The sequence below is a fragment of the Pelmatolapia mariae genome, linkage group LG23 (genome assembly GCF_036321145.2).
Source record: "Pelmatolapia mariae isolate MD_Pm_ZW linkage group LG23, Pm_UMD_F_2, whole genome shotgun sequence".
Taxonomy (NCBI): Eukaryota; Metazoa; Chordata; class Actinopteri; order Cichliformes; family Cichlidae; genus Pelmatolapia; species Pelmatolapia mariae.
In genome coordinates, this window is record NC_086246.1 from 34,401,807 (window position 1) to 34,426,874 (window position 25,068).

General features: G+C 38.1%; 1 protein-coding gene across 3 annotated transcripts in view; it reads left to right on the forward strand.

Annotated features, from left to right (window-relative positions):
- Positions 1–25,068, forward strand: part of nlgn1 (neuroligin 1) — a 273,143-nt gene that overhangs the window by 236,127 nt on the left and 11,948 nt on the right. For all 3 annotated transcript variants that reach the window (XM_063467946.1, XM_063467947.1, XM_063467948.1), the window contains 5 exons: positions 17,384–17,596; positions 19,361–19,627; positions 19,711–20,072; positions 21,678–21,838; positions 23,916–24,072. In XM_063467946.1, the coding sequence (XP_063324016.1) occupies positions 17,384–17,596; positions 19,361–19,627; positions 19,711–20,072; positions 21,678–21,838; positions 23,916–24,072 (1,160 nt within the window). The remainder of the gene's footprint in view (positions 1–17,383; positions 17,597–19,360; positions 19,628–19,710; positions 20,073–21,677; positions 21,839–23,915; positions 24,073–25,068) is intronic.

Genomic DNA, 25,068 nt, shown 5'->3' on the forward strand with positions numbered 1-25,068 from the left:
GTAATCAACTCTGATGGTAAAAGTTATCATGTCATATTATAATCATAATTTAATATGTGTTCTGATAATATAGGTAATGATATACTACCTGATTCTTTTGGATCAGCATGAGAAAGAATTTTCATATTAACAATGTAAATTGTTTTTTATTGCAGGTGATATAACCTAGTTCCACACTACTGCCTATGTCTGCTGTCTTCTGAGAGTAATCAGCTAACATTAGCCAAAGCAAACAACTTTGCTTTCATCCATTGTTCTTCGTGTGTTTTGTTTTCCAGAATGTGTCCTTTTCTTTTATAGTTCAGTGTTATGAATATTCATCCAACATTACATGATAATATTATTAAAGTTTATAAAAGAGAAACAAAAGCTAAGTAGATTGTTAGAGCAACACTGCACGCAGTCGGTCGGTGAGAGGTGTACAGTGTCTTTACATATTAACATCAAATTTGGGGTTTTATAGTATCACTTTCATGCTAATACTGTCCAGTTTATTGATTTTTATTTTTTTTATTTTTTCCAGAAAGTTGGGAATACTGTAAACAGTGGCTGGTTTTAGTAGTTTACTCCCAATTTTTCTTTATCAGCCTCCAACAACTCTAAAACTAGATTCTCAGTGGAGAACCACAAGTGAAGTCAGAAGTAGTAAAGGCCAAAGAATGACAAAACGGCCACAGAGAAGCGCCTCAGCAATCCTAACCTTTACTCAGCCTCACACAAATTGACAAAAAGAAGAAGAGAGAAAAGAGCAGAGTGTTCCATCTGGGCAAGTAACCTTTTCTCCAGCCACAAATCAGGTGACTGGGACTGATGTCTGTGTGATTGTGTGCAGGTGTTTACAGTCAGTCTAAGTGTGTTTAGAAGGGTGAGATGCTGCTTGGTCGTGTGATTATGTGTGTCCACTCAAAGTGAACGGAGTGATTATGTTTGTCCGTGTTGATGTTGTGTTCTTCTGAATATAACATCTTTTTTATGTATGCGTGCTTAGTTCTAGTAAAGTTTCTAGTAACTAGTAGTTTGTGGTAAGAAAAGGCACTTGTGATCCTAAAGCATTATGACATTATGCATGAAGGTATGTGTGCATCTACATTTAAGGTGTGAGCTGTATTGTGTGGGTGTGCAGAGCTCAGATAGTGCAAGAGGCAGGCTGACATTTTCAGCCAGCTTGCTTATGACTGGAGGCAATGGGCAGCCGTACAGCGACATCACCTCCTGGGTGGCTGGGTCCTCATTAGGGGGGAAGCAATGACACAGTGAGAGAGAGGTGTGGGAAGGGTGGAGTGGCAGAGGACATGAATGTGAGGGCAGAAAAGATTTAATGTAAAATGTTTATCTTTTCGGCAACTGTTCTTTCCTTTTATGCCAATAAAAGGTCATTACTGAGAGGGCAGGTGAGAGAAATAGAGAAGAAAATGAAACATGGAGAAATGTGATCTCCAGTCTCGCTGTTACTGAGCATGTAGTTTAGAGTCTTGCGGTGTTAAATGTAGGTGGTAAAATCCTAACCAAATCTGGTGAGGTACTAATTCAACTGGATTTTAGACGTTTGATATTTTAAAACTGTGCATTGTTAATCAAAATTGCTGGATTGAAATAAACGTTTCATTTTTTCGCTTGACAGATGCATTTTACAGATCAGCTGAATCATCCTGTTAGAAAAAGTGCTGCCTCTCCAGTAAGTAGTGCAGAGGGAGATCAGGATTATCCATGACTGAACAACTTGTTCAGTAACCTCCTCTCTAGTACATCTTCAAATGTGTCCAGTTTAGAATAAATCACCATCATCTCCAATGCTGCTCCCCCAGCATATTACAGCAACACACTGACAGAAAATCTTCAACATTTTTTCACATGAATGATCTCAACTTTCTTTTTCAATAGAGCCTGATCATCTTCTTCTTATGTGTTGGTGTTCCAGTTCAGCCTGTCTGTCAATGTGGACGCCGGATACTTGTACTCCTTCACCTTATCCTGTCCCAGGATAGATGTGGGCCATTTACAGTAGCTTCCCTCTGGAGATGTTCGCCACATCTCTAGTCTTATGAGCATTTAAAAGTAGATGATTTTTCCCAAACCACCACAAAATCATCCACAAGTGCTCTGCATTCCTCCTTTTGCCTATCACTTATATATCCAGTGAATGCAGTATTGTATTTCTGTAGCTGGCATGTTCTAGAGTTGTACTGAAAGTGTCCAAGGCGAACAAGAGTGCGGACAGCACAGTTCCTTGTTGAGCTCCTGTACTTCACATTATCAAATCAGCTAGATGCACTTGAGAAATCAAAGAAGGTGATTCTCACAGTGCAGCAGGATGAGGGAAAGCTCTCTGCAGCTTCCAGATAATCGAATCATCTACTGCCAGATTAGGTTGATATCTGACCTGCAGAGCGTCAAGAGATGTTTCGCCTATAGTTTCATGTGGGCCAAGAGTACTCTCTCCAGTAGGGATGGGTATCGTTTAGGTTTTATCCCATACCAGTGCCAAACCGGTACTTTTGAAACGGTGCTGGTGCTTAAACGGTGCTCGAACCGGTGCTTAAAGAATGGAGAACACAAACTTTGTCAAAAAACCTCTCATGTTTCGCTGGTTTTTTGTAAAAAGATAACAATGTTAGCCTTTTCTGCAGCTATAGGGCATATATGGTATCACTCTTGGCTGGAAGCAGTGCTTAAACAATGGAAAAAACACAAACTTTGTCCAGAAACCTCTCATGTTTAGCTGTTTTCCACTTTTTCTTTGGTCATTTTAGCCTTTTTGGCCAGGGTGAAGGGAGTATCTGCCATCAAACAAGAAGACAGCTGCATGTAACTACGACGGTGTTTGCTAGTTCACCTTACGTGCATTAATTTAATAACATGGCTAGCGTACTCAACGTAAATTACACACGAACACCCGGTACCGGGGGCAAAAAGGAGGAGATCACGTTTAATCGGTTATAACACGGGGTGAGAAATATAAGTCCAGACATGTGTGGTATCCACAGAAACCTCTGAATCTCAGCTAAAAAGTCATATAAACCATTTCTACAACCACCACACACACCGAAAACAAGCCGTGATTAAACGAGCAGTTACGTAAATGCGCAGAAGACCGCTAAACAAACAAAACCGAACCGGAAATTCTCCAGACTTCATGTAACCGGCTAAAGATAGGCTGGTTAGCTTCCAGAGCTATCACTGACTCCACACACCAAGTTTCACCACGATCAGACCAAAATTCACTGAATGAGCCGCAAAAGAAGACCACAAAAACACATAGCTGCGCAAATGCGCTAAGACAGAGATTGGCTTACCGTCCCGATTTCCTCTGTTATTTTCGCCGGTAGCCGGTAGCCACGTGATTATCAGAAGTTACCACACCTACCTAGCCGCATCAGAGCCGTTTTCCGTCAACAACCTCCATTTTAGACCCACCTACAGACACGTGACTGGACAGACGCCACATGCAGCAAATTTGGGCCCACGTGGATTTTGGCATTGCAACGTCTGATTGGTTGAAGTGACGTGAACGTGGCATCATTACTTTGATTCTATTGGCTAAAACGATTAAAAAGAGGTGTCAGTCATGCAAATCGACCAAAAGAAACCAAAGTTACAGCCCCTCGGAGTTTAAAGGGCCAGATACCAATTAAACGCTTCATGCGCACTGCAGAAAAGGGCCATTACCATGTAAATGTGTGGTTAATTCTTCAAAAATATATTTTTAAAAAAAGCATTTTTAGGCCTGTTAATAAAATTAATTAATTTCTGCTCTTTAATACCTAAAAAATTCAACTGGCCTGGTGTCCAATTGTGTGCCAAAATTGGACATTTTTGTACAACGTCTGGATATTCATGTATTGACAGGGCTGTAGTTTTTCACTGTTTCACTTTAGAAACATAAATCTTTGCACAGATGATGTTTATATGTTGGTTACTGAAATTCTGGAACCAAATGTGATCTGAGGCATATTTTTAAAAGGGTTATATGCTAAAAATTAAAAAAAAAAAAAATTAGGCGAGGATAAAATATACTTACTTTTTCTGTGTTCCAGTCTCAGTAACTTTGACACAGTAATATCTGCTTCAATATTTACACCTCTGATGAAATCTCACAAGTGTTAGCTTTATTTTGATACCAAGATTGTAAGGACAGAGTTTGTAATTGCAGAGAAATAATCAATTAAATTTGGGCATTACATTTTCGAGCAGGAAGCTCAGAAACCCCCGTGGGGCTTAAGAGGTTAAGCTACTCACGCAGAGAAGAACGGCTGCTGCTGCCATCATCATCCGTCATCATTTCTGCTACACTGGCAGGGCTAGGGCCAGGACTCTCCTCTTCGGGTTCTTGGGGGATGTTGCTAACTCCGGGTCCGATAACAGGCACCACACCCACAGTAGATGTGCTCGGTGTGAGGTCTTGCAGCAAGCTATCAAATACGGTGCATTTCTCGGCTTTTAAAAAAACGCTATGCATCGCCAGGTGTTTCATCAGATTCGAGGTGTTACCTCCTTTGCACAGTATCACCTTAAAGCACTTGTTGCAGGCTGCTGAGTTTGCATCTTTTGCTGTGAAGTACAGCCAGACTTTTGACCGCTTCGCCTTGGGCATTTTTAATCTGTAGCTCTGCTCTAAAAGAACGTACGTACCTGGGCCCGCCTACTATCCTCGGAAAGGTAAAATGATTGGCTAGAATCCAAGGTGTATGACATCTCAGGAAAAAAACGCACAGAAATAAAGCACCAAAATGTGCCCTGCTTTTCGGTCTGGTTACTACCATTTATGTCAGAACTGGTGCCATAATGGCACCGGATACCGGTACCCATCCCTACTCCATCTCCGTCTCCAGTTTCAGAATCAGGCTGTAAATGTAACTCCGGAGCACAGATAGCTGGAAAGCACAGGTCCTCAGAGCCTTTTGGCTGATACCATCAGGGCCAGCAGTGTTGCCCTGGTGTAATTTCTCCAGCTCTTCTGTCTCCTACAGTTAAGTTAGGGTGTTTGTCACAGATGGAGGTGGGTTTGATCAATAGAGTTCACTTGGGGCTAAGCAGGGAAGAAAGGGAAAATCACTGACAGTGGTTTGGGTGTGTGGAGGGTTAGGGTGTGGAGAATAGGGCTGTGAACTAAATCTGTTGAAAAAATTATTTAGGTCATTTGCTTTCCCCAGTCTTTCCTCTGGTGGTCTTTCTGTCACCTTAAACACGCAGATTTAAAAAATAAAAAAATTCCACTCTACATACTCCCTTATGAGTTTTGTTGAGCTTTACCTGTAGGTCGTGCTGCACTCTCCTTGTTTCTCCCATGTCCAAAGACCTGAACACTTTACCAAGGCTTTAACATGCAATAAATCCTTGTCCCAATCAGAGCAGGTCATTTTTATAAATACAAACTTAATACAGATTAATGTTCTTACTTTCTGTCACTTTAGTAACTACCTCAGTGGAAATTTGAGTAATAGATTTTTACCAACAACTTCTGAATTAATGCAATTTTTTTTCTCTGATTTCTCTTACCTGGTGGAAAATGAGGGGGGTCAGTGTCACTTTAATACTGTCCTCTCTCTCTTCTCAGTCTTTCTCTCTCCCCCCCATTTACCTCCTTCACTTTATTAAAAAAAAATAACATGGATAACATGTTCTGTATTTTCTATTCTCTGCTATGGCAGAGGAGAGGGGCTGGTGATGGCCAGTACCATGGCTCTGAGTCCACTAGAGTGCCTTCACCATAAAAGCACTAAGCAGCTTAAGCTGCTCTTACGAGAGACATGTATATCTGAAAGCCACCTCACTTCAAGATTGTAGCAGCATGCTGTCTGACCTATATGGGGTCTTGAAGGCCAGGGATGCATTAGAATGCTGATTTGATGCTTTCAGACACTCCTGTGCTGTGGGCTGATGGATTTTGAGACTGTAAAATCTGAAGAATAGTGTTTAGTGTTTGCAATGCACTTTTTGTTTTCTCATTCAGGGGATATTTTACAGTGTGTATTTAAAGAAAGATTGGTATTATTATTATTAGGGCAGCATGATAGTGCCATCATTTGCACTGTTACCTCGCAGCAAGAAAAAAATTGATGAATTGTGATTAATTATGATTTATAATCAATTGTACTAAGTAGTTGGATTTCCATACTTGAGGCAGAGGACTGGCTTAGTCACACTTACACTCCTTTCAGCACTCCCTCATATATACTATGAATGTAGCTTTGATTGGTTATTTACTGTTGTGCTTGTTGCTGTTATTGCATTGCTGTCAAGCATTTTTATACCAATCAGTGGTTTATTTAACAGACTACATATTTAGAAAGGCAAATGTTGCCTTTACTGTTGCCACATGGTCTGCTTTGTTGTCCTTTTGGCTGATTGTGCAGATCCCAGCTTTTCTAACATTGTGCGTGTGAGATGGCTTGTGCACATGAAAAACTGATGTGCTGGAAGCACAGATCTGTGAACAGTCTCCTCTCTACAGGCATCTCTATAATCCATCAATGTAGAAGCATATGATTTCCAGATGGCACATAACCGATGTTAGTGAAACTACTGCAACAGTTGGAAAAATCCCACATTGGGTTTATTTTGGAATGGCATATATCCTGCGCATTGTATGTTTTATTGGTCTTTTAGTGTTGTGGCATAATGTTTGTTTTGTTTTTTCCTTCAGCAGCTATGCCAGTCATTTAGAAGAAGACTTCTTTGAGTTGAGTGCAAAGAGCAAATATCACTGTGCTGACGTTTGCATGCACAGTGGCAATGTGTCAAGTACATCCCCAGTTTAATTCAAATTATTCTTTACCTTTGGGACTTTCTATTTTAGGACTTCTCTGTTTGTGCCACTGTTATTACACTAGAGAAATGGTTTAGTGGTTTTATTACACAATTAGTACAATTTGAAGGTGTGCACACACCTCACCTCACCCTACTAAATGTAGTGTATGCTACCATAGGCTCTCTATCTTCTACACTAAAGCCTTTGGACTCTTGAGTAGCTCCATTACTTTTTCATTCCCTCAGTCCATCTTTGTGCCTCCATCTTTATTTTATTATCCATCTACAGGACTAAACTTGTCAGAGCTATCTTTGTCTTCAATTCTTATGCAGGTTTTATGTTTTTCTAAGATGCCACCTTACATTCTGAGTGCCCTCTTCTTCTGTTTTTCTTTTTTATTCCAGTTTTTTTTCCTCTTTTTCAGCACCTCCCACACTCTTTTCTCACATTGTCATCTACCTCTCACATGCCTCATTCTCTCTTTCTCTGCTCTCTCACTAAAATGTCGCGCTTTCTGTCCGTTAGATTTTTTTTTTTTTGCCACTCTGTTTTCATCTCTCATTCTCTTGGGTGCACTTCTACTTGTATGCTAATAATGTTCCTGTGCTAAGAAAGGAAGCTGCTTACCTATTCACATCAGGACTCAACACATGCATGCATGCATACACATACACGCACACACAGTACTTTTGTGCCTGTAGAAGTGTGCATCCATTTCTGTCCTACAGCGAAACCTCACATCTTCTCATCCTGCTAAGCTTTGTCTCTTTTTTACATTTTGTCTTTCATTGTTATTTTACTCTTGTGCAGCTTTATGTATTCAGTTTTCAATTATTTTTCTCTAATAGTACATGATTTAATGCATGTTCATATTTTATGTACCCCAAAAAAGTGGTACAGTTGGTGCATTAAATCACAGAGAGAGGTCAGCGGATGCTGAGGTGCAAAGTGTGCGCAGGTCGCCAACATTCTGCAGAGTTATTCGCTACAGACTTGCAAACATCATGTGACCTTCAGATTGGATCAAGAACAGTGCATAGAGAGATTTTGCCACAAGCTATCTGGTAATCAAAAGGACGAGTCTGGATTTGGAGGTTACCAGGAGAACCGTACATGTCTGACTGCATTGTGCCAAGTGTAAAGTTTGGTGGAGGCAGGATTATGGTGTGAGATTGTTTCTGAGAAGCTGGGCTCAGTCTCTTAGTCCTAGTTAAAGTTTTAGTTTCAGTTCCAACATGGCTGCCCACCAGTGCACAAAGCCAGGTCCAGAAAGATATGGATGAGCAAGTTTGGTGTGGTAGAACTCAGCACAGAGTCCTGACCTCAATCCAATAGAACACCTCTGGGATGAATTAGAGCTTAGACCTTAGCCAGGCCATCTCGTCCAACTTCAGTGTCCGACCTCACCAATGCGTTTCTGGAAGAATGGTCATAAATTCCCATAAACACACTCCTAAACCTTTTGGAAAGCCTTCCCAGAAGGCTTGAACCCTATGAATTAAGAATGAGTTGTTACGCAAGGTCATGCGTGTGAAGGCAGATGAACGCATATTTTTGGCAATATGATGTATGTGTTACTTTCAGCTGTTTCTTTGTAACAATGGTTGGCTACAGTGGGCAGCCCACCCACACTTGGTTGTGTTTTATATCAATTACCCTTCCTGACATAATCCCAAAGGGAATTTATGTTTCTGTTTGGAATCAAACAAGCAATTTTTCGCGTACCAAGCAAATGTGGAGCTGCAGCATGTATAAACTAGAAATTCTAACTATATTTACAATATCCCCCAAAAATCTTTACAAAATCTTTACGTCTCCAGTGGTTTCAGGACCATTTGCCAGGATTTTGTAATTTCACCAAGCCTCGGAGGAGTACAATTTACTAGTAAATTATCTTTCTCTTTCTCTCTGCTTGCCAGATGGTAAACTATCTAGATTAAACTCTGTTTTCACAAACAACACTTTTAATGTTATATGGAAATCCAAAAGCTGTTCAAATCATAAACAAGTGCTGTCTTTGTAGTAAAAATAATCTCACACAGAAAGCTATTATACCAAATCTGTGGATAAAGTAAATTCCAACTGGAAAATTCCTTCATTGCTTACATTTTTCCTTGCATGGGTCAAATGGTAATTATGGGTAAATCGGCCAACCAGTGCACAAATAAATCTGTCATAATTGCAAATATTTTATATGCACAAAAATGTCTTTCTATATACAGCTTGTATAAAGATGTGATGTTGTTATATTGGTTGCGCCATAATAATATGATTCCCATGGGTCATGGTTCTGTCAGTTTAATATGTGTATATATATATAATATGTATAATAATTGTGGCTTGTATCTTTGCTTGATTAGTTAATCTGTAGTAGTCTGTCCATCAGTTCAGTTTTTCCAGTTTTATATATTTATTGCTATTCCAGTCTCATGTTCTGTGCATTCTGGAGTACAAAACTTCATAATGTGGCAGGTTCAGCCATTTTTTGTCTTTACATACCTAATTAGGGGGTATTATGCATTCAGTACACAAAGCCAGAATAGCTTGAGTAACAGTTTAATCACATCCACACCCACACAGAGAAGTCCTCCCTACTCCCTCATTGCCTTCAACCCTGCAGAAGGAGGTAATCTATACCAGCTTGTCCTGCAGGCAAATCTGTTAGGGCAGCGACACAAATTAACACGTGTTTGTGTTTGTGCAGAACAAGAAATATGAACGGTGGCTCATTTCATTTTTGAAGTCGAGAGTGTAATTTGATTTGTGAAAGGAGGAAGGAGAAAGGCAGGGAGGAAAGGGAGGAGAGGATTTAATAGACAAGAAAACGGAGGCGCTAGATTAACATATCAAGATAGAAGGTGATGGACAGATGATGATTAGAGAGTTTACCATAAAATGACACCGTAGACTCACAGCCTTTGACATCCTATGTGAACCAACTTCTGTGTGTGCGTGCGTGTGTGTGTGTGTGTGTGTGTGTGTTCTAAAAGGTGGTATGTAAAGTATTTGTTTACCTTAGGTTTAGTATTTTTATACGATTACACTAATTGCTTCATATTCAGTTACTCCTCATTACCACTCTTAAAGCTGCTTAATTTTTCTACTTGCCGCTGATAATTTTGATCAGTTCCCTTAACACACACACACACTCACACACACCAACACACACACCCCTTGCGCTGTAGGTGTGTTCAGCTGCCTTGTCTCGTTCTCTCTAGTTGTAATATTTAAATGGACCTCTTGCTTTTGTGGTGTCACTTTACTGAAGATAAGGTGTCTCTTCTAAATGCAAATTCAGACACACAAAAGCATCTACACACACAAGCACACAGCTGCTTTGAAAATGTATTAGCAGTTTAAAACGGTAAAATGACTAATTTATTTATTTTGCATGTCTGTAAAAGTGGGGAAGTTTCTAGCTAATATCATTTCATGTTTTTTTATCGGTTAGCCATATAAAACAGCTATCTGCCTGGCCTAAATGAATTGTGTGAAATTTAAATCTGCAATATCTTAAGCATGAAAAATACAGATCCTATTTGATAAATTGTTATAAGCGAACCATTTTAGTCTCTTTAATCCCTTTTTTCAGATGTACTTCATTACTTTATTCAGCTGCCAGGTACAAAGCAGAGTAAAGAGTGAATACTGGATGGTCAAGTATAGTATGGCACTAAAGTAGGTGGCACTGGATAGGCAGCTTCTTGCTAAAACCTCACCCATAACAGGAATATAAGTTGATATGCATGCTTGTATTTTGTGTTCACCTTCTTCTCTTGCTCTCAGGTGGGCTGAAAAGCCAATTATTCAACTTGAAAACCATCTAATTGTTTTTTTACTTCTTTTCTTCCCATGTAATTTCTTACTTTTCCTCTTAAAAGGGTATAATGCTACAGTTAGTAAAAAGGATTTAATATACATAGCAAATATGACACAGCCTGCTAAATAATTTGCAGCCCACAGGTACTTGCTAAAAAGCCATTTTACCTGGCGTATCCTGTCATGTAACTTACAAAATGTCACGCATTTAGTGGTAACAGGTGAAACACAGGATTGATCAGGTGCAGCCTAAATTGAAATGCACATGTTTTTAAAGTTATGTATAAAAGCACAGCTGGTCTTACATTTAGAAATAAAAAGCTTTTATTTATCTCTTGAAATATGGAGCTATAAATTTATCTTTAAAAGTAACACGGCTCTTTGTTGTTCTGTGTCATATGTTTACCTATTTATCATCCAGTGATCACATGCTAAATTTATTCATATAATAATATGCTCTGCTAAATATCGATGTCCATTTTGCTGGTAATGCACAATTTTGTAACTATGCAAGGAGGGCACACCTGAAAATGAGAACTGGCTCTGTGTTTGCCCCGAGTGCTATCTAAATAAAGGTTGAATGAGTGAATATCCTGTAGCTCTGTATTCATTATTTCCAGTGAGAAATGCTTTGTGCCTCATCAGCATATTCCCCAGCCGGCTGCCCTCAGCGTGCCGTTGTCTTCAGTGTTGTTGTAAGCAACGAACAGATATAGATGGAGCATTGCTGAGGCACTGTAAATATTTAGAGCTGCTGTTGCACCATTTGTTTTAGGAAGACATCCATAGACTGCAGGGCAGAACTGGAGGAGTGTACTAGATGAGTTGAGGTTATGGTTTGGCCATGCAGTGTATTCGATCAAAAATTACTTGTCATCCAGTCACTGAGCTACTAGTATATAGTATAGTTCAGAAGGCCCACATAATGAGAACAGAGCATTCCATTATATTTATCTTTTTTTGTCATTTCTCAATGGATGCAAAAGTATCTGAAGAAGGGTTGCAGCCTCAAAACTGGAGAAGAATTTAAAAAAAAAAATCTGATTGCACTAGAGCTGCTTCCGCTAATTTGGAACTATGTATGCTGACCCACTAATGCAACAATATCAGTAGTTTTAAGCACATTCCCACAGACCTGAGCTACGGTAAAATTATAGTTCAGTAGAACAGTCAGCAACTGTGGAAACCTGGACCGTAAAAGACCAAATGTGGGTTATTGTATATTTGTGTTGATTTTTTGCGTCAGTGCAGATTCTATGGCGTTATTTTTGTGCCACTATTCTGAGCGCATGTAAAAAAAATTTGAGTCACGTAAAACAATTTGCAGGTGCAAGTGTTACATTTTGAGGAGAAATGTATTTTGAGCAAAGAAAAGCTACATTTGAGTGAACAAAATTCATTGCTGCGTGCAAAATATGTATTTCAGTGTTTGCACACACAATAGCAGCCCCTCTCGCTCAGTTTTTGCATTTGCGCTAGCTCGCAATGTGTTGCTTGCGCTCTCAACATTTCTGCCCGTGCGCATTCAACTCTTTCTGTACACCGTTATATTGGTGCCACAAAACCAACCAATCACAGACTTGGATGCAGAAAACTCTGATTGGCTGTTTTGGTCTCCAATCAGCTCGAAATGACGAAATGCAATATCCCAGAATCCATTTTGTCCAAAACTCAAGGCAGTGGCGGAGGAACACAGAGTGGCGGAGTTTGAAATATTACTCTTTCTGGGTCACAAAATAAACTTTTAAGATATTTTCATGCGAGAATGGTGCTGTGTAAACTTCAAATATCTGCTTGATTTATCAAGACATCACATATTTGCAAAAGTGCTCTAACGTTTTATAAATGTTGAGAGCGCAAGCAACACATTGCGAGCAAGCGCAAATGCGTGAGGGGCTGCTATTGTGTGTGTGTATGGATAATAGCAAACACTGAAATACATTTTTTGCACGCAGCAATGAATTTTGTTCACTCAAATTTAGCTTTTCTTCACTCAAAAAGAAATTTATTCTCAAAATGCAACACTTGCACCTGCAAAATTTTTTTACGTGCGCTCAAATTTTTTTACGTGCGCTCAGAATAGTGGCACAAAAATGACGCCATAAGATTCTGTATTAAGAAACATGCCTCAGAAATCATTATTGTCAATTCTGCTGATTCTATTGAGATTTCTTTTTGTTTTTTAAGCTGATAAGAGCGTTATTTCAAAGGATGTGAGATTAAAGGAATTGTTTTTTTTATAAACCTGCATTGTAGTAAGGCATGGGATAATCATATTTAACAATTTGAAGAAGAATCTCTAAGCAGTTCAAGAATGCCACCTCAGACGTTGGTCTACACAGCACAACAACAATGACAGATTCAGCCATTTTTCTTAGTCATTAAGCTTCTTTTTCTCACTTTCTGCGTCTTTTCGCCTTGTTTCATTTTCCTTGTCATTCTTTTGTCTACTCTAGACTCGCTGCCTTGTTCTCTGCATGCTTGTTAATCTTGCTACGCTGTGAAACTCTTTTTTCCCTCCACTTTAACTTCCCATTTCCCTTTGGTCTCTGAATTTTGCATTTTCTTTTGATTTCACCAACAGTAATAAGCCACATCTGCTGGAAGAGTTTACATGCTTCAGTGATGGTGTTTTCCCTCTTCCTTCTTCCTCTACTGTTCCTTCTCATTCTGTCTTTCTCACCATTCAGAGTCAAAAGGACAGAAAGTAAAAACGAGAGAAAAGAGAGAGGATTATAGTATACAGACCGTGACTGTGAAAAATAGATGTGTGCAGAGAAAGAAGTATAAAAAAAATCCCATCTTTCTCTTCGTCTAGCCTTCTCTTTCTGGTTCGACAGAGATAGGAGGGATAAAAGCTGGATTCCTGGATCAGGGTTCACCTCAATATTGTCATCCCAGGAAGCTTAAAGGCCGAGCTGCTGAATCACAGTCTCGCTGATCACGAATGGTGGCTTTTAGCCAAACCTGAGACATAGACACGTATGAACTCCTGCATAGAGGAGGAAAATAAAACATGTTTGGCATCACTCTGTAGAGGAAATAAAGCATGTTTATTGTGACATCAACGCACCACTTTTTTTTTTTCATATATTACCATTTGTTCTTTATTTGTGGCTTTTGTATCTCAACATATGAGCATTACAGTACCCATGTGAGTGTGTGCATGTTTGTATATAAGACAGCAAGGGAATAGAGCCCCACCCCACTGCCCCACCACTGTTGGCGTAGTAATCATTCTTCCTGTCTCACTCTTTGTGATTGCCAGCCCATCCTTGCACTACAGCTAAATTGAATCAATTAAAATCTTTCTTTTAGATGGCTGCTGTTGCTTCCACCAGATTAGGCTTTGATCAAGAAACACACAAATAAATAAATAAGCAAGTGGAAGGGGAATAGAAAAGGAATGAACTTAATTAAACAGTCAGCGGGGGTGTGTGCTTGTGTGGATGTTAGTAGGAATGTGTGGATGCAACTGTACTGTATAGGATTTTGGCACATATGCATGATTCAAATGAGTGGTTGTTCAGAAATACTTGCAGAAAATACAAAAAACCCTGAAAATTGTGCATATGTGCAAATGAGCAAGCTTGCAAGTGAGCGTACATGCGTGTACGTGAACATAGAGTGGCTCTATCATAAATTTTATAAAACAAATTATCAGCTGACTCTATGTCAGCTGTTATACTTTACAGTAGATTAATCTGTGTGAGACATTGTAAACATAATATGCATTATGGTTATTATGACCACAGTCACATGTGCTGCCATGCATAATTACAGCTCTTAACAGCCACATTAATTCAAATCACTGTGTATTATGCAATAAAAATGAATATGATTTGTGATCCTGTTCTAATGAAATTTTTTTGTAAACTGGGTTCAGCATAAAGTCATAGATTTAACTTTTTAAATATCAAAGTGACAGGCCAAAGAACAATAAACACATTAGTTCCATGCTGCTAAAATGTTATGGTTCAGTAAGTGTTATCTTGGATTGGGTAGATATGATGCAGGTCATGTTTATTGTTGTAAAACTGGATTTATTACTCTCACATTATTGGAATGATGTTGTATAGCAGGAATTCTCATATAGAGTTCTTAATTAGTCCTCAACAGTAGAAAATCAGGCAAACCTCAAACCTCAGAGCTGTGAATATAACGTTGGACATCCCCCAAGTCATTCCATGCCAAAAACTGTTCAGGTATCAGAAGAATTAAAAGTCGTTCTTCTAGAGAGTTTTAATGTGTAGTAGTGAGTGATGTAGAAATACTAATAAACTTGCTACAATCACTGCTGCTACTACAACTACTACCACTAATATGACTAATAATAATAATAATTATTATTATTAATAAATAAATAAACTACTATTAATTATTACTAATAATAATTTGCTATTTTTTCATGTCCCCATGTATAATACTGGGTTTTACTTTAAAGACATTCAGCACATATAGTAATTATTTACAAACTAGTGATGCCATCTTTTCTTTTTTTGCACCAAGTAATTTTTATTTCAGTAATTATTTACAACTTTTGGAAAACAGCAGGAACAAGCAAAGAAATAAATGACAGCAAATAATTGAATTAATGCAAATAACAGATATGCCGGCTGAAGTGCAGGATGGTAAATATATTCTTTTAGCTATCCTCAAAGGCTTTCTGTAGGTGTTTCTACACATAATGCATCCAGTGTAAATTAGCAGTTTAGTGTTGACTGAGACTGTGAAATAAGCATTTCATTTTCACTGATACAAATAAAAATATCCAAAAACACATGGAAGAAAATATGTGAGCATGTGAGGTTGAAAGGGACAGTTCTTGGGTGTGGTTGTTGGGTGTCAGTGCCCAGGATGCATGGAGGGCTTAATGGGGCTTTTAGTGTGGAAGTGTTGGGGGCTGGACATGAAATTGCTCTAAAAGACCTCAGCTCTCCTGTGGCTCTCCTCGTCTCTTCAGTACATTCGTACCTTACTAGTGTTTGATGTTGAAGCCTCACTCGCCATAGATTTTGGCAAATAATCTAAGCGATAAGAGGTCGTCACATTGCTCGAAATTCAAAGAAAAGGTGCTTCAAAGATTCCTTTCTTATCTTTTTTAACATTGCATAGACTGGTCCGTACTTTACAAAAGGAAAGGAGATAACGCTATCCCACAATCCTTTGCAACAGTGACATTCAGGGCCATGCAGCATCAGGCTGTTCACATTATACTATTTATTCACATCAAACGTTTTTACATAGCAGTGACATCAATTGCATTTAAATTTAGGGAGAATGAGCGTAAGCAAACATCTCAACATGACATTTATTTTGTTTTGCTTTCTTTTTGTTTATTTGTTCGATTGTTTGTTTTTATTAACGGTGCTGTAATCACAAACACAGAACATTATAGCTTCACCTCATCAAAGAACCAGCCACGTCCTGTAGCATGATGCATAGCTAAACATATGTTCAGTTGAAGGCTCTTAGCACCATAGTTTGACTGGATCAGTGAAAGAAATAAAAGTGATGTATATGGTGTTGTAGCTCGGATGGAGAAGGAGGTGATTTTGGTGAATGGCACTGACTTAGTGAATAAGTCAGTACCATTCACCGACTATTAATTGAATAGTCAGTGATAGCTCAGACTAGCTAACAAACAGTAACAGATTCGTTTTTATGATACACAAATGAATATTTGCACAGGCCTGAAAAAAGTGCCTTAGAAAAGGTAACTGCTGCAGCATGAAAATATAATACAGAAACACTTATAAGTACAAGTATATTTGAGTTTTTCACAATGGAAAAACTGTAATAAACAGCATAATTATTTCCCAAACTATCCTTCATAAAGATCTAGCCGACTCTAAAGAACAAATTGTAAGACAAGCACAGTTGTCTGGTGTCAAAGGTAAATAGTACATTTCAGATACAGACATCTGGCCAGACACTTAATGACCTGACCTAAAGCTGTTGAGATCAGCTACTGTTATTGTCGTTAAAAAACATAATTATAATAAATACATAAACAACAACAACAAAAATTTATATCCTTAATGTTATTAGTTAAATTACTCCATGACCTTGTGTATTCAGTGTTTTCTTTAACAAATCAATTCAACTCGAAATACAAGATCATGGAGGCGTTGAAGCAGTCTATAGGCAGTTCAAGCAAAGTCTCTTGAAAGGCAGTCTGGATGTGGCCAGTGTGTTGTACTGACCTTTGAAAACATGAGTTATTATCATAGATTTATCCACAAATAAAAGACCTTGATTTGAAATTTGTATTATGTTATTAAACAATTAAACATACCACTGCCTCTTTGTGACACATTATCATTTTCCATGAAGTTTTCATTTGAATTACTCTTAACTCTATATCTCTCTATATTGCAGCAAATTATTAAAGAATGAGGCTTTTGGTTTTCTGTGTACAGTGGCAAAATATACCTTAATAGCTTAATCGAGGAGATTAAAAAAGACAATTTTAAAAAATGCAATACAAAAAATACAATTTTTCAAAATACAAAAGTACAAAGAATGTTTTTGAATGATTTTTTTTAATTTTTCATGATGTGTAATGATAAACTGTAAGATTAAACCTACTAATGTAAAGACATAAATAAATACAATTTCTCATTTCTAAAGTTGAATGTTGAAAAGGAACCCAAACTCCATGAATGAAATGTGTAGATTAAGACAGAGAAAAGTCCTAATGCCATTAGGTGTCTTTTCTTTGTTAATGAAGACATACGCTTATGGTCAAATAAGAAAAATAAGGAGAAGATATTAAAATAATATCTACTGTTTTTAATTTGTCCTCTCATCCAGGTTTCCTGAGTACCGGTGACCAAGCAGCAAAAGGGAATTATGGCTTGTTGGATCAGATCCAGGCTTTGCGTTGGACCAGTGAGAACATTGCAGCCTTTGGCGGCGATCCATTGCGAATCACTGTGTTTGGCTCCGGAGCTGGAGCTTCCTGTGTGAACCTGCTCACGCTGTCTCACTACTCAGAGGGAAACCGCTGGAGCAACTCAACAAAAGGTAAAGCCCAAGGACTCAAGTTACAGGGATCCATGTGGGGTCTTCATACGTTCTTAAGTCTCATTTCAGTAGTGTGTGACCATAAAAAAGGTTGTGATCTGCTTTTGCTGATGCTTGTTGTCATTTTGGATGCGTGTATGTTAACGTCGGAACGTGCTGAATGGAGGTTTTTTTTCTCTGCATTTCACTGTACATGCAATATTCAGCTTTGACATGAAAAAAAGCAATTGATAATGTACTACTATATAGAAAACCAAATACTTTGTGCTGCATAATTTTCTGAGAATGCCGGCTCTGAGCAATTAAAAGCAGTTTGATTGAGTAGTTGTTTTACAAACAGTTAAATTTAAAAAAATGAACAAAAACATCACGTATATTGTAAACACAGATTTCATATATGACTTTATTTAATGGGATGTTGCTCTTTATTCATACAGAGAGCATTTTTTCAAAACGAAGAGACTTGGTAGTAATAATGTGTTACAACCACGTATATCTGGAGCAAAAAAAATGTGCCTCTAACCATAAACAAAATTAGGTGATAAGATATGTAAAGGATTTTGACATTACTGGGGAACAAAATATATGGAAAGAAAGAACTTGAAGCACCTCTTTCCCTAAGGTCATGTAAGCAATAAGAATGATAAGGACAGTGTTGACCAGTAGCCTGACATTGCTGTAGTTGGGATTTCTGTTTGAATCCTACACTATGTGGCAGGATAGTCATTTTGTCAGAGTATATGAAACATGAGCTTTGAGATTTGTCTATTTCCCAGGCTAGCTGTCCACTGTAATTGTAACAAACATTTCTCAAGAAGAAGGAAATAGTGAATTTAGGAACATTCAAGTTATCTTACAGACCAATGCCTTCTGTGGATTTGGCATGCTTTATAAAGAAACAGAAATCTTATTTCAGTCACACCACTCACGTTTGACATGATAGATTTATGGTGTATTTCACACTCCCTGAAGTGGATGGTTCAGACAATCTCCATGAACTCTCATAGGTTTCTACCATTATCTATGATGGACCTGTTTAGCTTAGCATCAATGGGGGATTCAAAATCAGCTTTGTTAACAACATTTATAAATATCTGTAGGACCCCAATATCTCACTCTGTCAACACCTTTTTATTACAGTCAGATTGGTGATAATTATCTAAAAACAGTGATTATAAGTGTTTCACACATTTGGATGGAAAACAAAGAAAAGGGAAAGGGAAAAATGACATCCCCCATCACACTAAACCATGAAGATTTTTCTTACATTCAAGAAGACTAACAATCACGGGATCATTAGTAAATGTTCAGATTTGTTTCTTGTTACTGCTGAAAACTAACAAACCAAAGAATTTGCCTGTTTTTACATCATTCATGTTACCCTCAACCTGCAGGGCATTAATATGGGACTGACTCAACAAACCTGCATTGTACTATGTTCATGATGAAAATCAGGATGGCTGACGGATGGCTGAGTTATTTTTTTCTTTTTTGCCAAAAGAAATATTGCTTTGTCTGTTCTAATAAGCAAAACTATTTTTCAGTGTATTCAGTTTGCCTCTAATATGACCTATGATCGCTGCGTTTCCGTTCCATTTTCTCAATCAGCTGATTTATTATATGATATTTTTCTTTATATGATTTTTTGAAAATGACATTTTATGCATCTATACTTATTTTGACATATTTTGGGATAGTCTCTGAATTGCACCTAATTAATTGTTTTCTCCATCATTGCTGCCCCTGTGCTGTTTTTGTCTTAAGGCCTGTTCCAGAGGGCCATCGCTCAGAGCGGCACAGCTCTGTCTAGCTGGGCTGTCAGTTTTCAGCCTGCCAAATATGCTCGAATGCTGGCTCGGAAGGTAGGCTGCAACCTGGAGGACACTGTGGAGCTTGTGTTGTGCCTGCAGAGAAAACATTACAAGGAGCTTGTGGATCAAGACATCCAGCCGGCCCGTTATCACATTGCCTTCGGGCCTGTTATTGATGGCGATGTTATACCCGATGACCCTCAGATTTTAATGGAACAAGGTATTTAATTTATTTTCCACCTAAAAGGATGCTTTGTAATTACAATTTGTAAGTTAACAAAAATCTGTACTGTCTCTTGCTAGGTGAGTTCCTCAACTACGATATAATGCTGGGAGTGAACCAGGGCGAGGGCCTTAAGTTTGTCGAGCTTATCGTGGACAATGAGAACGGTGTCCAAGCTAATGACTTTGACTACGCCGTGTCCAGCTTTGTGGATGACCTTTATGGCTACCCAGAAGGCAAAGACATCCTCCGAGAGACCATCAAGTTTATGTATACTGACTGGGCTGATAGGCATAATCCAGAGACACGCCGGAAGACACTCCTAGCACTTTTCACCGATCACCAGTGGGTAGCACCAGCTGTTGCCACAGCTGACCTGCACTCCAGTTTTGGATCTCCAACCTACTTCTATGCTTTCTACCACCACTGTCAGACGGAACAGGTGAGCTTCAAACTATCATATGCCTCATGAGCTCTGAAGGTACTTTCAAGTATTATGGTACCTGGAATCTAGGAATGAACACCCTGTCTTGATTTGAGTTGTATCACTGAGCAGAAGCCATTTATCAACATGAATTCAAGGACCCGACATACCTCATAACAATAATGTACAATCAAATAAAATCACTTATTACTTATTGCTAAAGGCAAAACAAAAAACTGATAGTTTGATAGATAAGCCAACACATTGCTCATACATCTAACAACGTGTGTATGATAACTGCTGGTTTACTTATGAGTCTTTCTCCATTAGTAATCAGTGATGTGTAGTTGGCTAAGTAGTAGTGTCAAACCATATTTTATATTTTAGATTCTTCCAAATAGCCACCCTTTACTTTGATTACTGCCTTGCACACTCTTGGCTTTCTCTCGATGAGCTTCATGAGGTAGTCACCTGAAATGTTTTTCCAATAGTTTTCAACGGGTTACAATAGATGCTGAGCACTTGTTGGCCCTTTTGCCTTTACTCTGAGGTCCATCTTGATTGGGTTTAGGTCAGGTGACTGTGGAGGCCAGGCCATCTGGCCAGGCCATTCGGCACAGCACTCCATCACTCTCCTTCTTGGTCAAATAGCCCTTTTACAGCTTGGAGGTGTGTTTGGGGTCATTGTCCTGTTGAAAAATAAATGATGGTCCAACGAAACTCAAACCAAATGGGATGGCATGTCACTGCAGGATGCTGTGGTAGCCATACTGGTTCAGTGTGCCTTCAGTTTCGAATAAATCTCCAACAGTGTCACCAGCAAAGCACCCTCACACCATCAAACCTCCTCCATCCTTCACAGTGGGAACCATGCATGTGGAGACCATGCGTTCACCTTTTTTCCGTCGTTAGTGGAACCAACGATCTCACATTTGGACTCATCAGACCAAAGCACAGATGTCCATTCCTGTTTCTTTGCCCAAACAAATCTCTTTCCTTACTAGTGGTTTCTTAGCAGCTATTTGACCATAAAGGGCTGATTCTCACAGTCTCCTCTGAACTGAACAGTTGACATATACATATGTATACATACATATTTGTTTGTTGGTTGGCTGGTTTTTTGATATTTTTTTTACTAGTATCTTAAATCCTTACTTCTTCCTGTATTACTTGACGCAACATTTAATGTTAATGCTCAAATACGTCTACACAAACTAATGAAAATAAAGAGTGCTCATTAAATTGCCCACATTCCTTATTATATTAACTTCAACTTGGTACAGCTACCATGTATATGTACTCTGTATTCCAGTTTAAACTCATCTCAAAGCAATTTTCCTCTGTCAGCATCATCCTTTTATCTTTTATCTTCTCTCTCTCTCTCTCTCTGTTCAATTCACTGAATAATGAGCCAAAAATGGCAGGTAAATTAATATTAACAACTTATCTCATTCCCCCTTTTTTCCTCAACAAGTATTCTATTTCTCCAGCCTTTTTAGTCTTGCTGTGTCTATGCATATTGTCAGAATATCCACCGTGCAAAAATAATGCCTTTTAATGTCCTGTGTCTGTCACATAAATGTAATAATACTGACGTGATTTGATTCATCTGCTGCTCATTAGGTACCACCCTGGGCAGATGCAGCACATGGAGACGAGATCCCATATGTGTTTGGCCTGCCTATGATTGGACCAACAGAGCTGTTTCCCTGCAATTTCTCCAAGAACGACGTTATGCTCAGTGCTGTGGTTATGACCTACTGGACAAACTTTGCCAAGACAGGGTATGATGACTCATAAGGGCCAATGCAGTGTTATGAATCTCATGAATCTGAACAAAACCATCATTGCTTTTTCAGTTATGAAAATGTTATGTGCCGCATCTGAAATAACTTGTAGCTCATACTTAATATTTGTACTTGATCTAACCAGCACCTCTGGAAAGTTAATAATTTCACTTCGCTGTAAATGATAAATAATTTGATGTTATTATTAGTTATATGGAAATGAAATAATTCTATTGTTTGACATGATTAGTTGTGATTTGCCAAAATAAATTCTATTCATTTCCAAAAAAGGGTACGTGATTGTTTACCAAGTGAGCTGGTTTACATGCTTTTTGTTTATATGTTCTAGTTGTTCTATAGATATGGGTGGCAAATTAAAGTGTTTGGGGAAGCACATCCCATGAAAACATTTTCAGTGTTTCTTGGTTGATCAAGGGGATAGAAAACATTATTTCAAAAGACAGTCCTTTATTTTTTACTTTGATGATGACAGTGCAACGTACTGTCTAAGATTTTAGTTGATTAACTCTTATATTTGAGATTTGGCAACTTTACAGTGCAAACATGTGATTTACATTATCATCTCTCATCTCCAACGAATGGAGGTCCTGTCAGGAAGAGACCACTCTTATCAGAGTAGAAAGAAATAATGAGCTTATGCAGTGTTAATTATATGTTAATAAAACATATAATCACCATTAGAACATTGTGATCATTTCAAAATGGAGTTATAATTTCACTGTAATTTTGTTTCTTCAGTATGACCAGGAGTAGTGAATCATACTATGAGTTTTATGGACTGTGTAGTATAATTGGTATTCTTTGAAAATACCCACTACATATCTTCAAATACATTATTAATTGATGATCCTAGCCTGGAGAGTGACATTCTGAAAGCGACAAAATTAAAATCCTTTTTTTCTCCCTCTGTCTCATGTTGCCTTCCACTATATAGTCATGGCGGTAATTGTTTTTCTGCAGCATAATAGGGGGACATTGGCTTTTCCTGTGCACTGCCCAGTAGCCCGGAGGGGAACAAAAAAAGCACTAATGATCTACATATATAACCCCAAATTGACGTAGAATGCCGGGTACCTGAGAGATTTATGCCACCAATTTGAATGGTTAAGCGTGTTCCTGATGAGGTTTGGCTGGCTCCATATGCTGCTCTCAGACAATGGGGCGCTCACTGGGTCTGAATGGGCCTCCATAGTTCACATGGCTGGATCTGTTCTCCTCAGATTAAGTGCAAGTGGCTCTATTTAGTGCAGGATCCAAACTCAGTGCGTTATCCTCCTCTGTACTGAATATATGAGGGGCATTCACATGGGTTACTGACCTGCATTTACAGTGTATTTAAGCCTTGAGTTTTTTAGTTGAACATTTAAAATTGATGGCACATGACATTTAAAAAAGTAGCTATTCTAAGTTTGGTTTATAGCAACCACTGAACCATGTACTTGTTGGAAATTATCAGCATGGTTGAACTGCATATTCACCTAAACATATTCTTTGGCAGGAAGCTTCTTTTCATGTTTGAATTATATATAAATGCATTCACTTCCAAGGAGATATCCATAATTTAAAAAAAAAAAAAAAAAAAACCTGTGACAGGGATTTTTTTTTAATGTCTCAAAATTTAAATTAGGAATACTTCTAAGATTATTAGCTATCTTAAGACCTTTCCATTCAGTCAGAATCTTTAGAAAGCCCTACATCTATGAGCAATAATTTCCCTTCTGACCTTTTCTGGATCTTATCAGGTGTGATATCTTAGAAAGCGTTGATTAAAATTTGATGAAACCTGGAGGCTGCATTTCACCACTGCATTTCAGTATTTTCATAATTATACTGATTAGCCTGAGGCAAATGCTACATTATGTCAAAATTAAAATTTGAATAGCCAGACAGCTGTGTCTTAAGAGGTCCAGTTCACCTTTAGCCTGGTTTTAGATCTTCCTGCCCTCTAAGGTAAACAGCTAACAACAATTTTTATTTTCCACTGTAAGACTCTCAGCTCGTCTTTCCTCTGTGACCTCTTTAACGGAAACTCATTCCTACTCTTTCTTCAAAGGGACCCAAACCAGCCTGTCCCCCAGGACACCAAGTTCATCCACACTAAGCCCAATCGTTTTGAAGAAGTGGCATGGACACGCTACAACCAGAAAGACCAGCTTTACCTCCACATTGGCCTGAAGCCCCGGGTCAAAGAGCATTACCGTGCCAATAAGGTATAGTTAGATATAACTCTTTCATGCAGCAGATAAGCTTTTTACTGTTTTTAAGAGAACTCCAATACTAGCTTCTGTACACTGGCTCCCTGTAGATTTAGAATTTATTTTAAGATGTTACTGATCACTTTTAAACCATGTGATGGTTTGGCTTCAAGCTACATAGCAGATTTGTTGACCCCATATGAGCTGTATTACAGCCTTAGATCCTCAAGAGCTGCCATGCTGGTGGTTCCAAAATCAAGATTTAAATCTCAAGTTGACCATCAGCTTTGGAATAATCTACCAGAGGAGAAACCGCTCACAAAATCTGTGGCTTTTTTCAAATCCCTTATAAAAACACATTTTTATGAATTTTTTTTTTGCTTTTTTTAATGTGATGTTTTCTATGTCTTCACAGGTTATATTTTTGATAGCATTTGCATGTGTGCATGTCAATCTAACTGTAAAGATGATAACTTGAAATAATTCTGATATGAATTTGTAGACTGGGCCAATGTTAAAAATGCATTGAAATTTGGCAAGTTCTTCAAGGTCAACTTAATGATTGATTGAAAATTGACAAAAGCACTATAAATATTATTCTTACAAGTGTGGTGTGTATACAAAGTATACACACAAAGTTCCATTAATTTAACGTTAACTTTAAACTTAAAAAAGTTGACTTTCTAATTAAAAATATGTTATGATATATTTGGACTATTTTTCTATTTATTATGTATTTAAATTAAACTCTATTAATTTTGTTTTTATTAACATTTTACACATTGCTCTAACTTTTTCAAAAACAGATAAACGCAATCTGGATTTATAAAAATCCATTCCAATTATTTGTTTCTTGCATTATTTAAAATTTTTTGTCTCTATAAAGATGAAATTCCTGTGTATTTCCTGTTTATGTGTCACTTGTGCCCTAGTTTTGTGTTTGTTTTTTTACAAGCAGGGACGTTTTCTGAATGCTTAAAATTGAACTGCAATATTGTTTCATTTTCATCC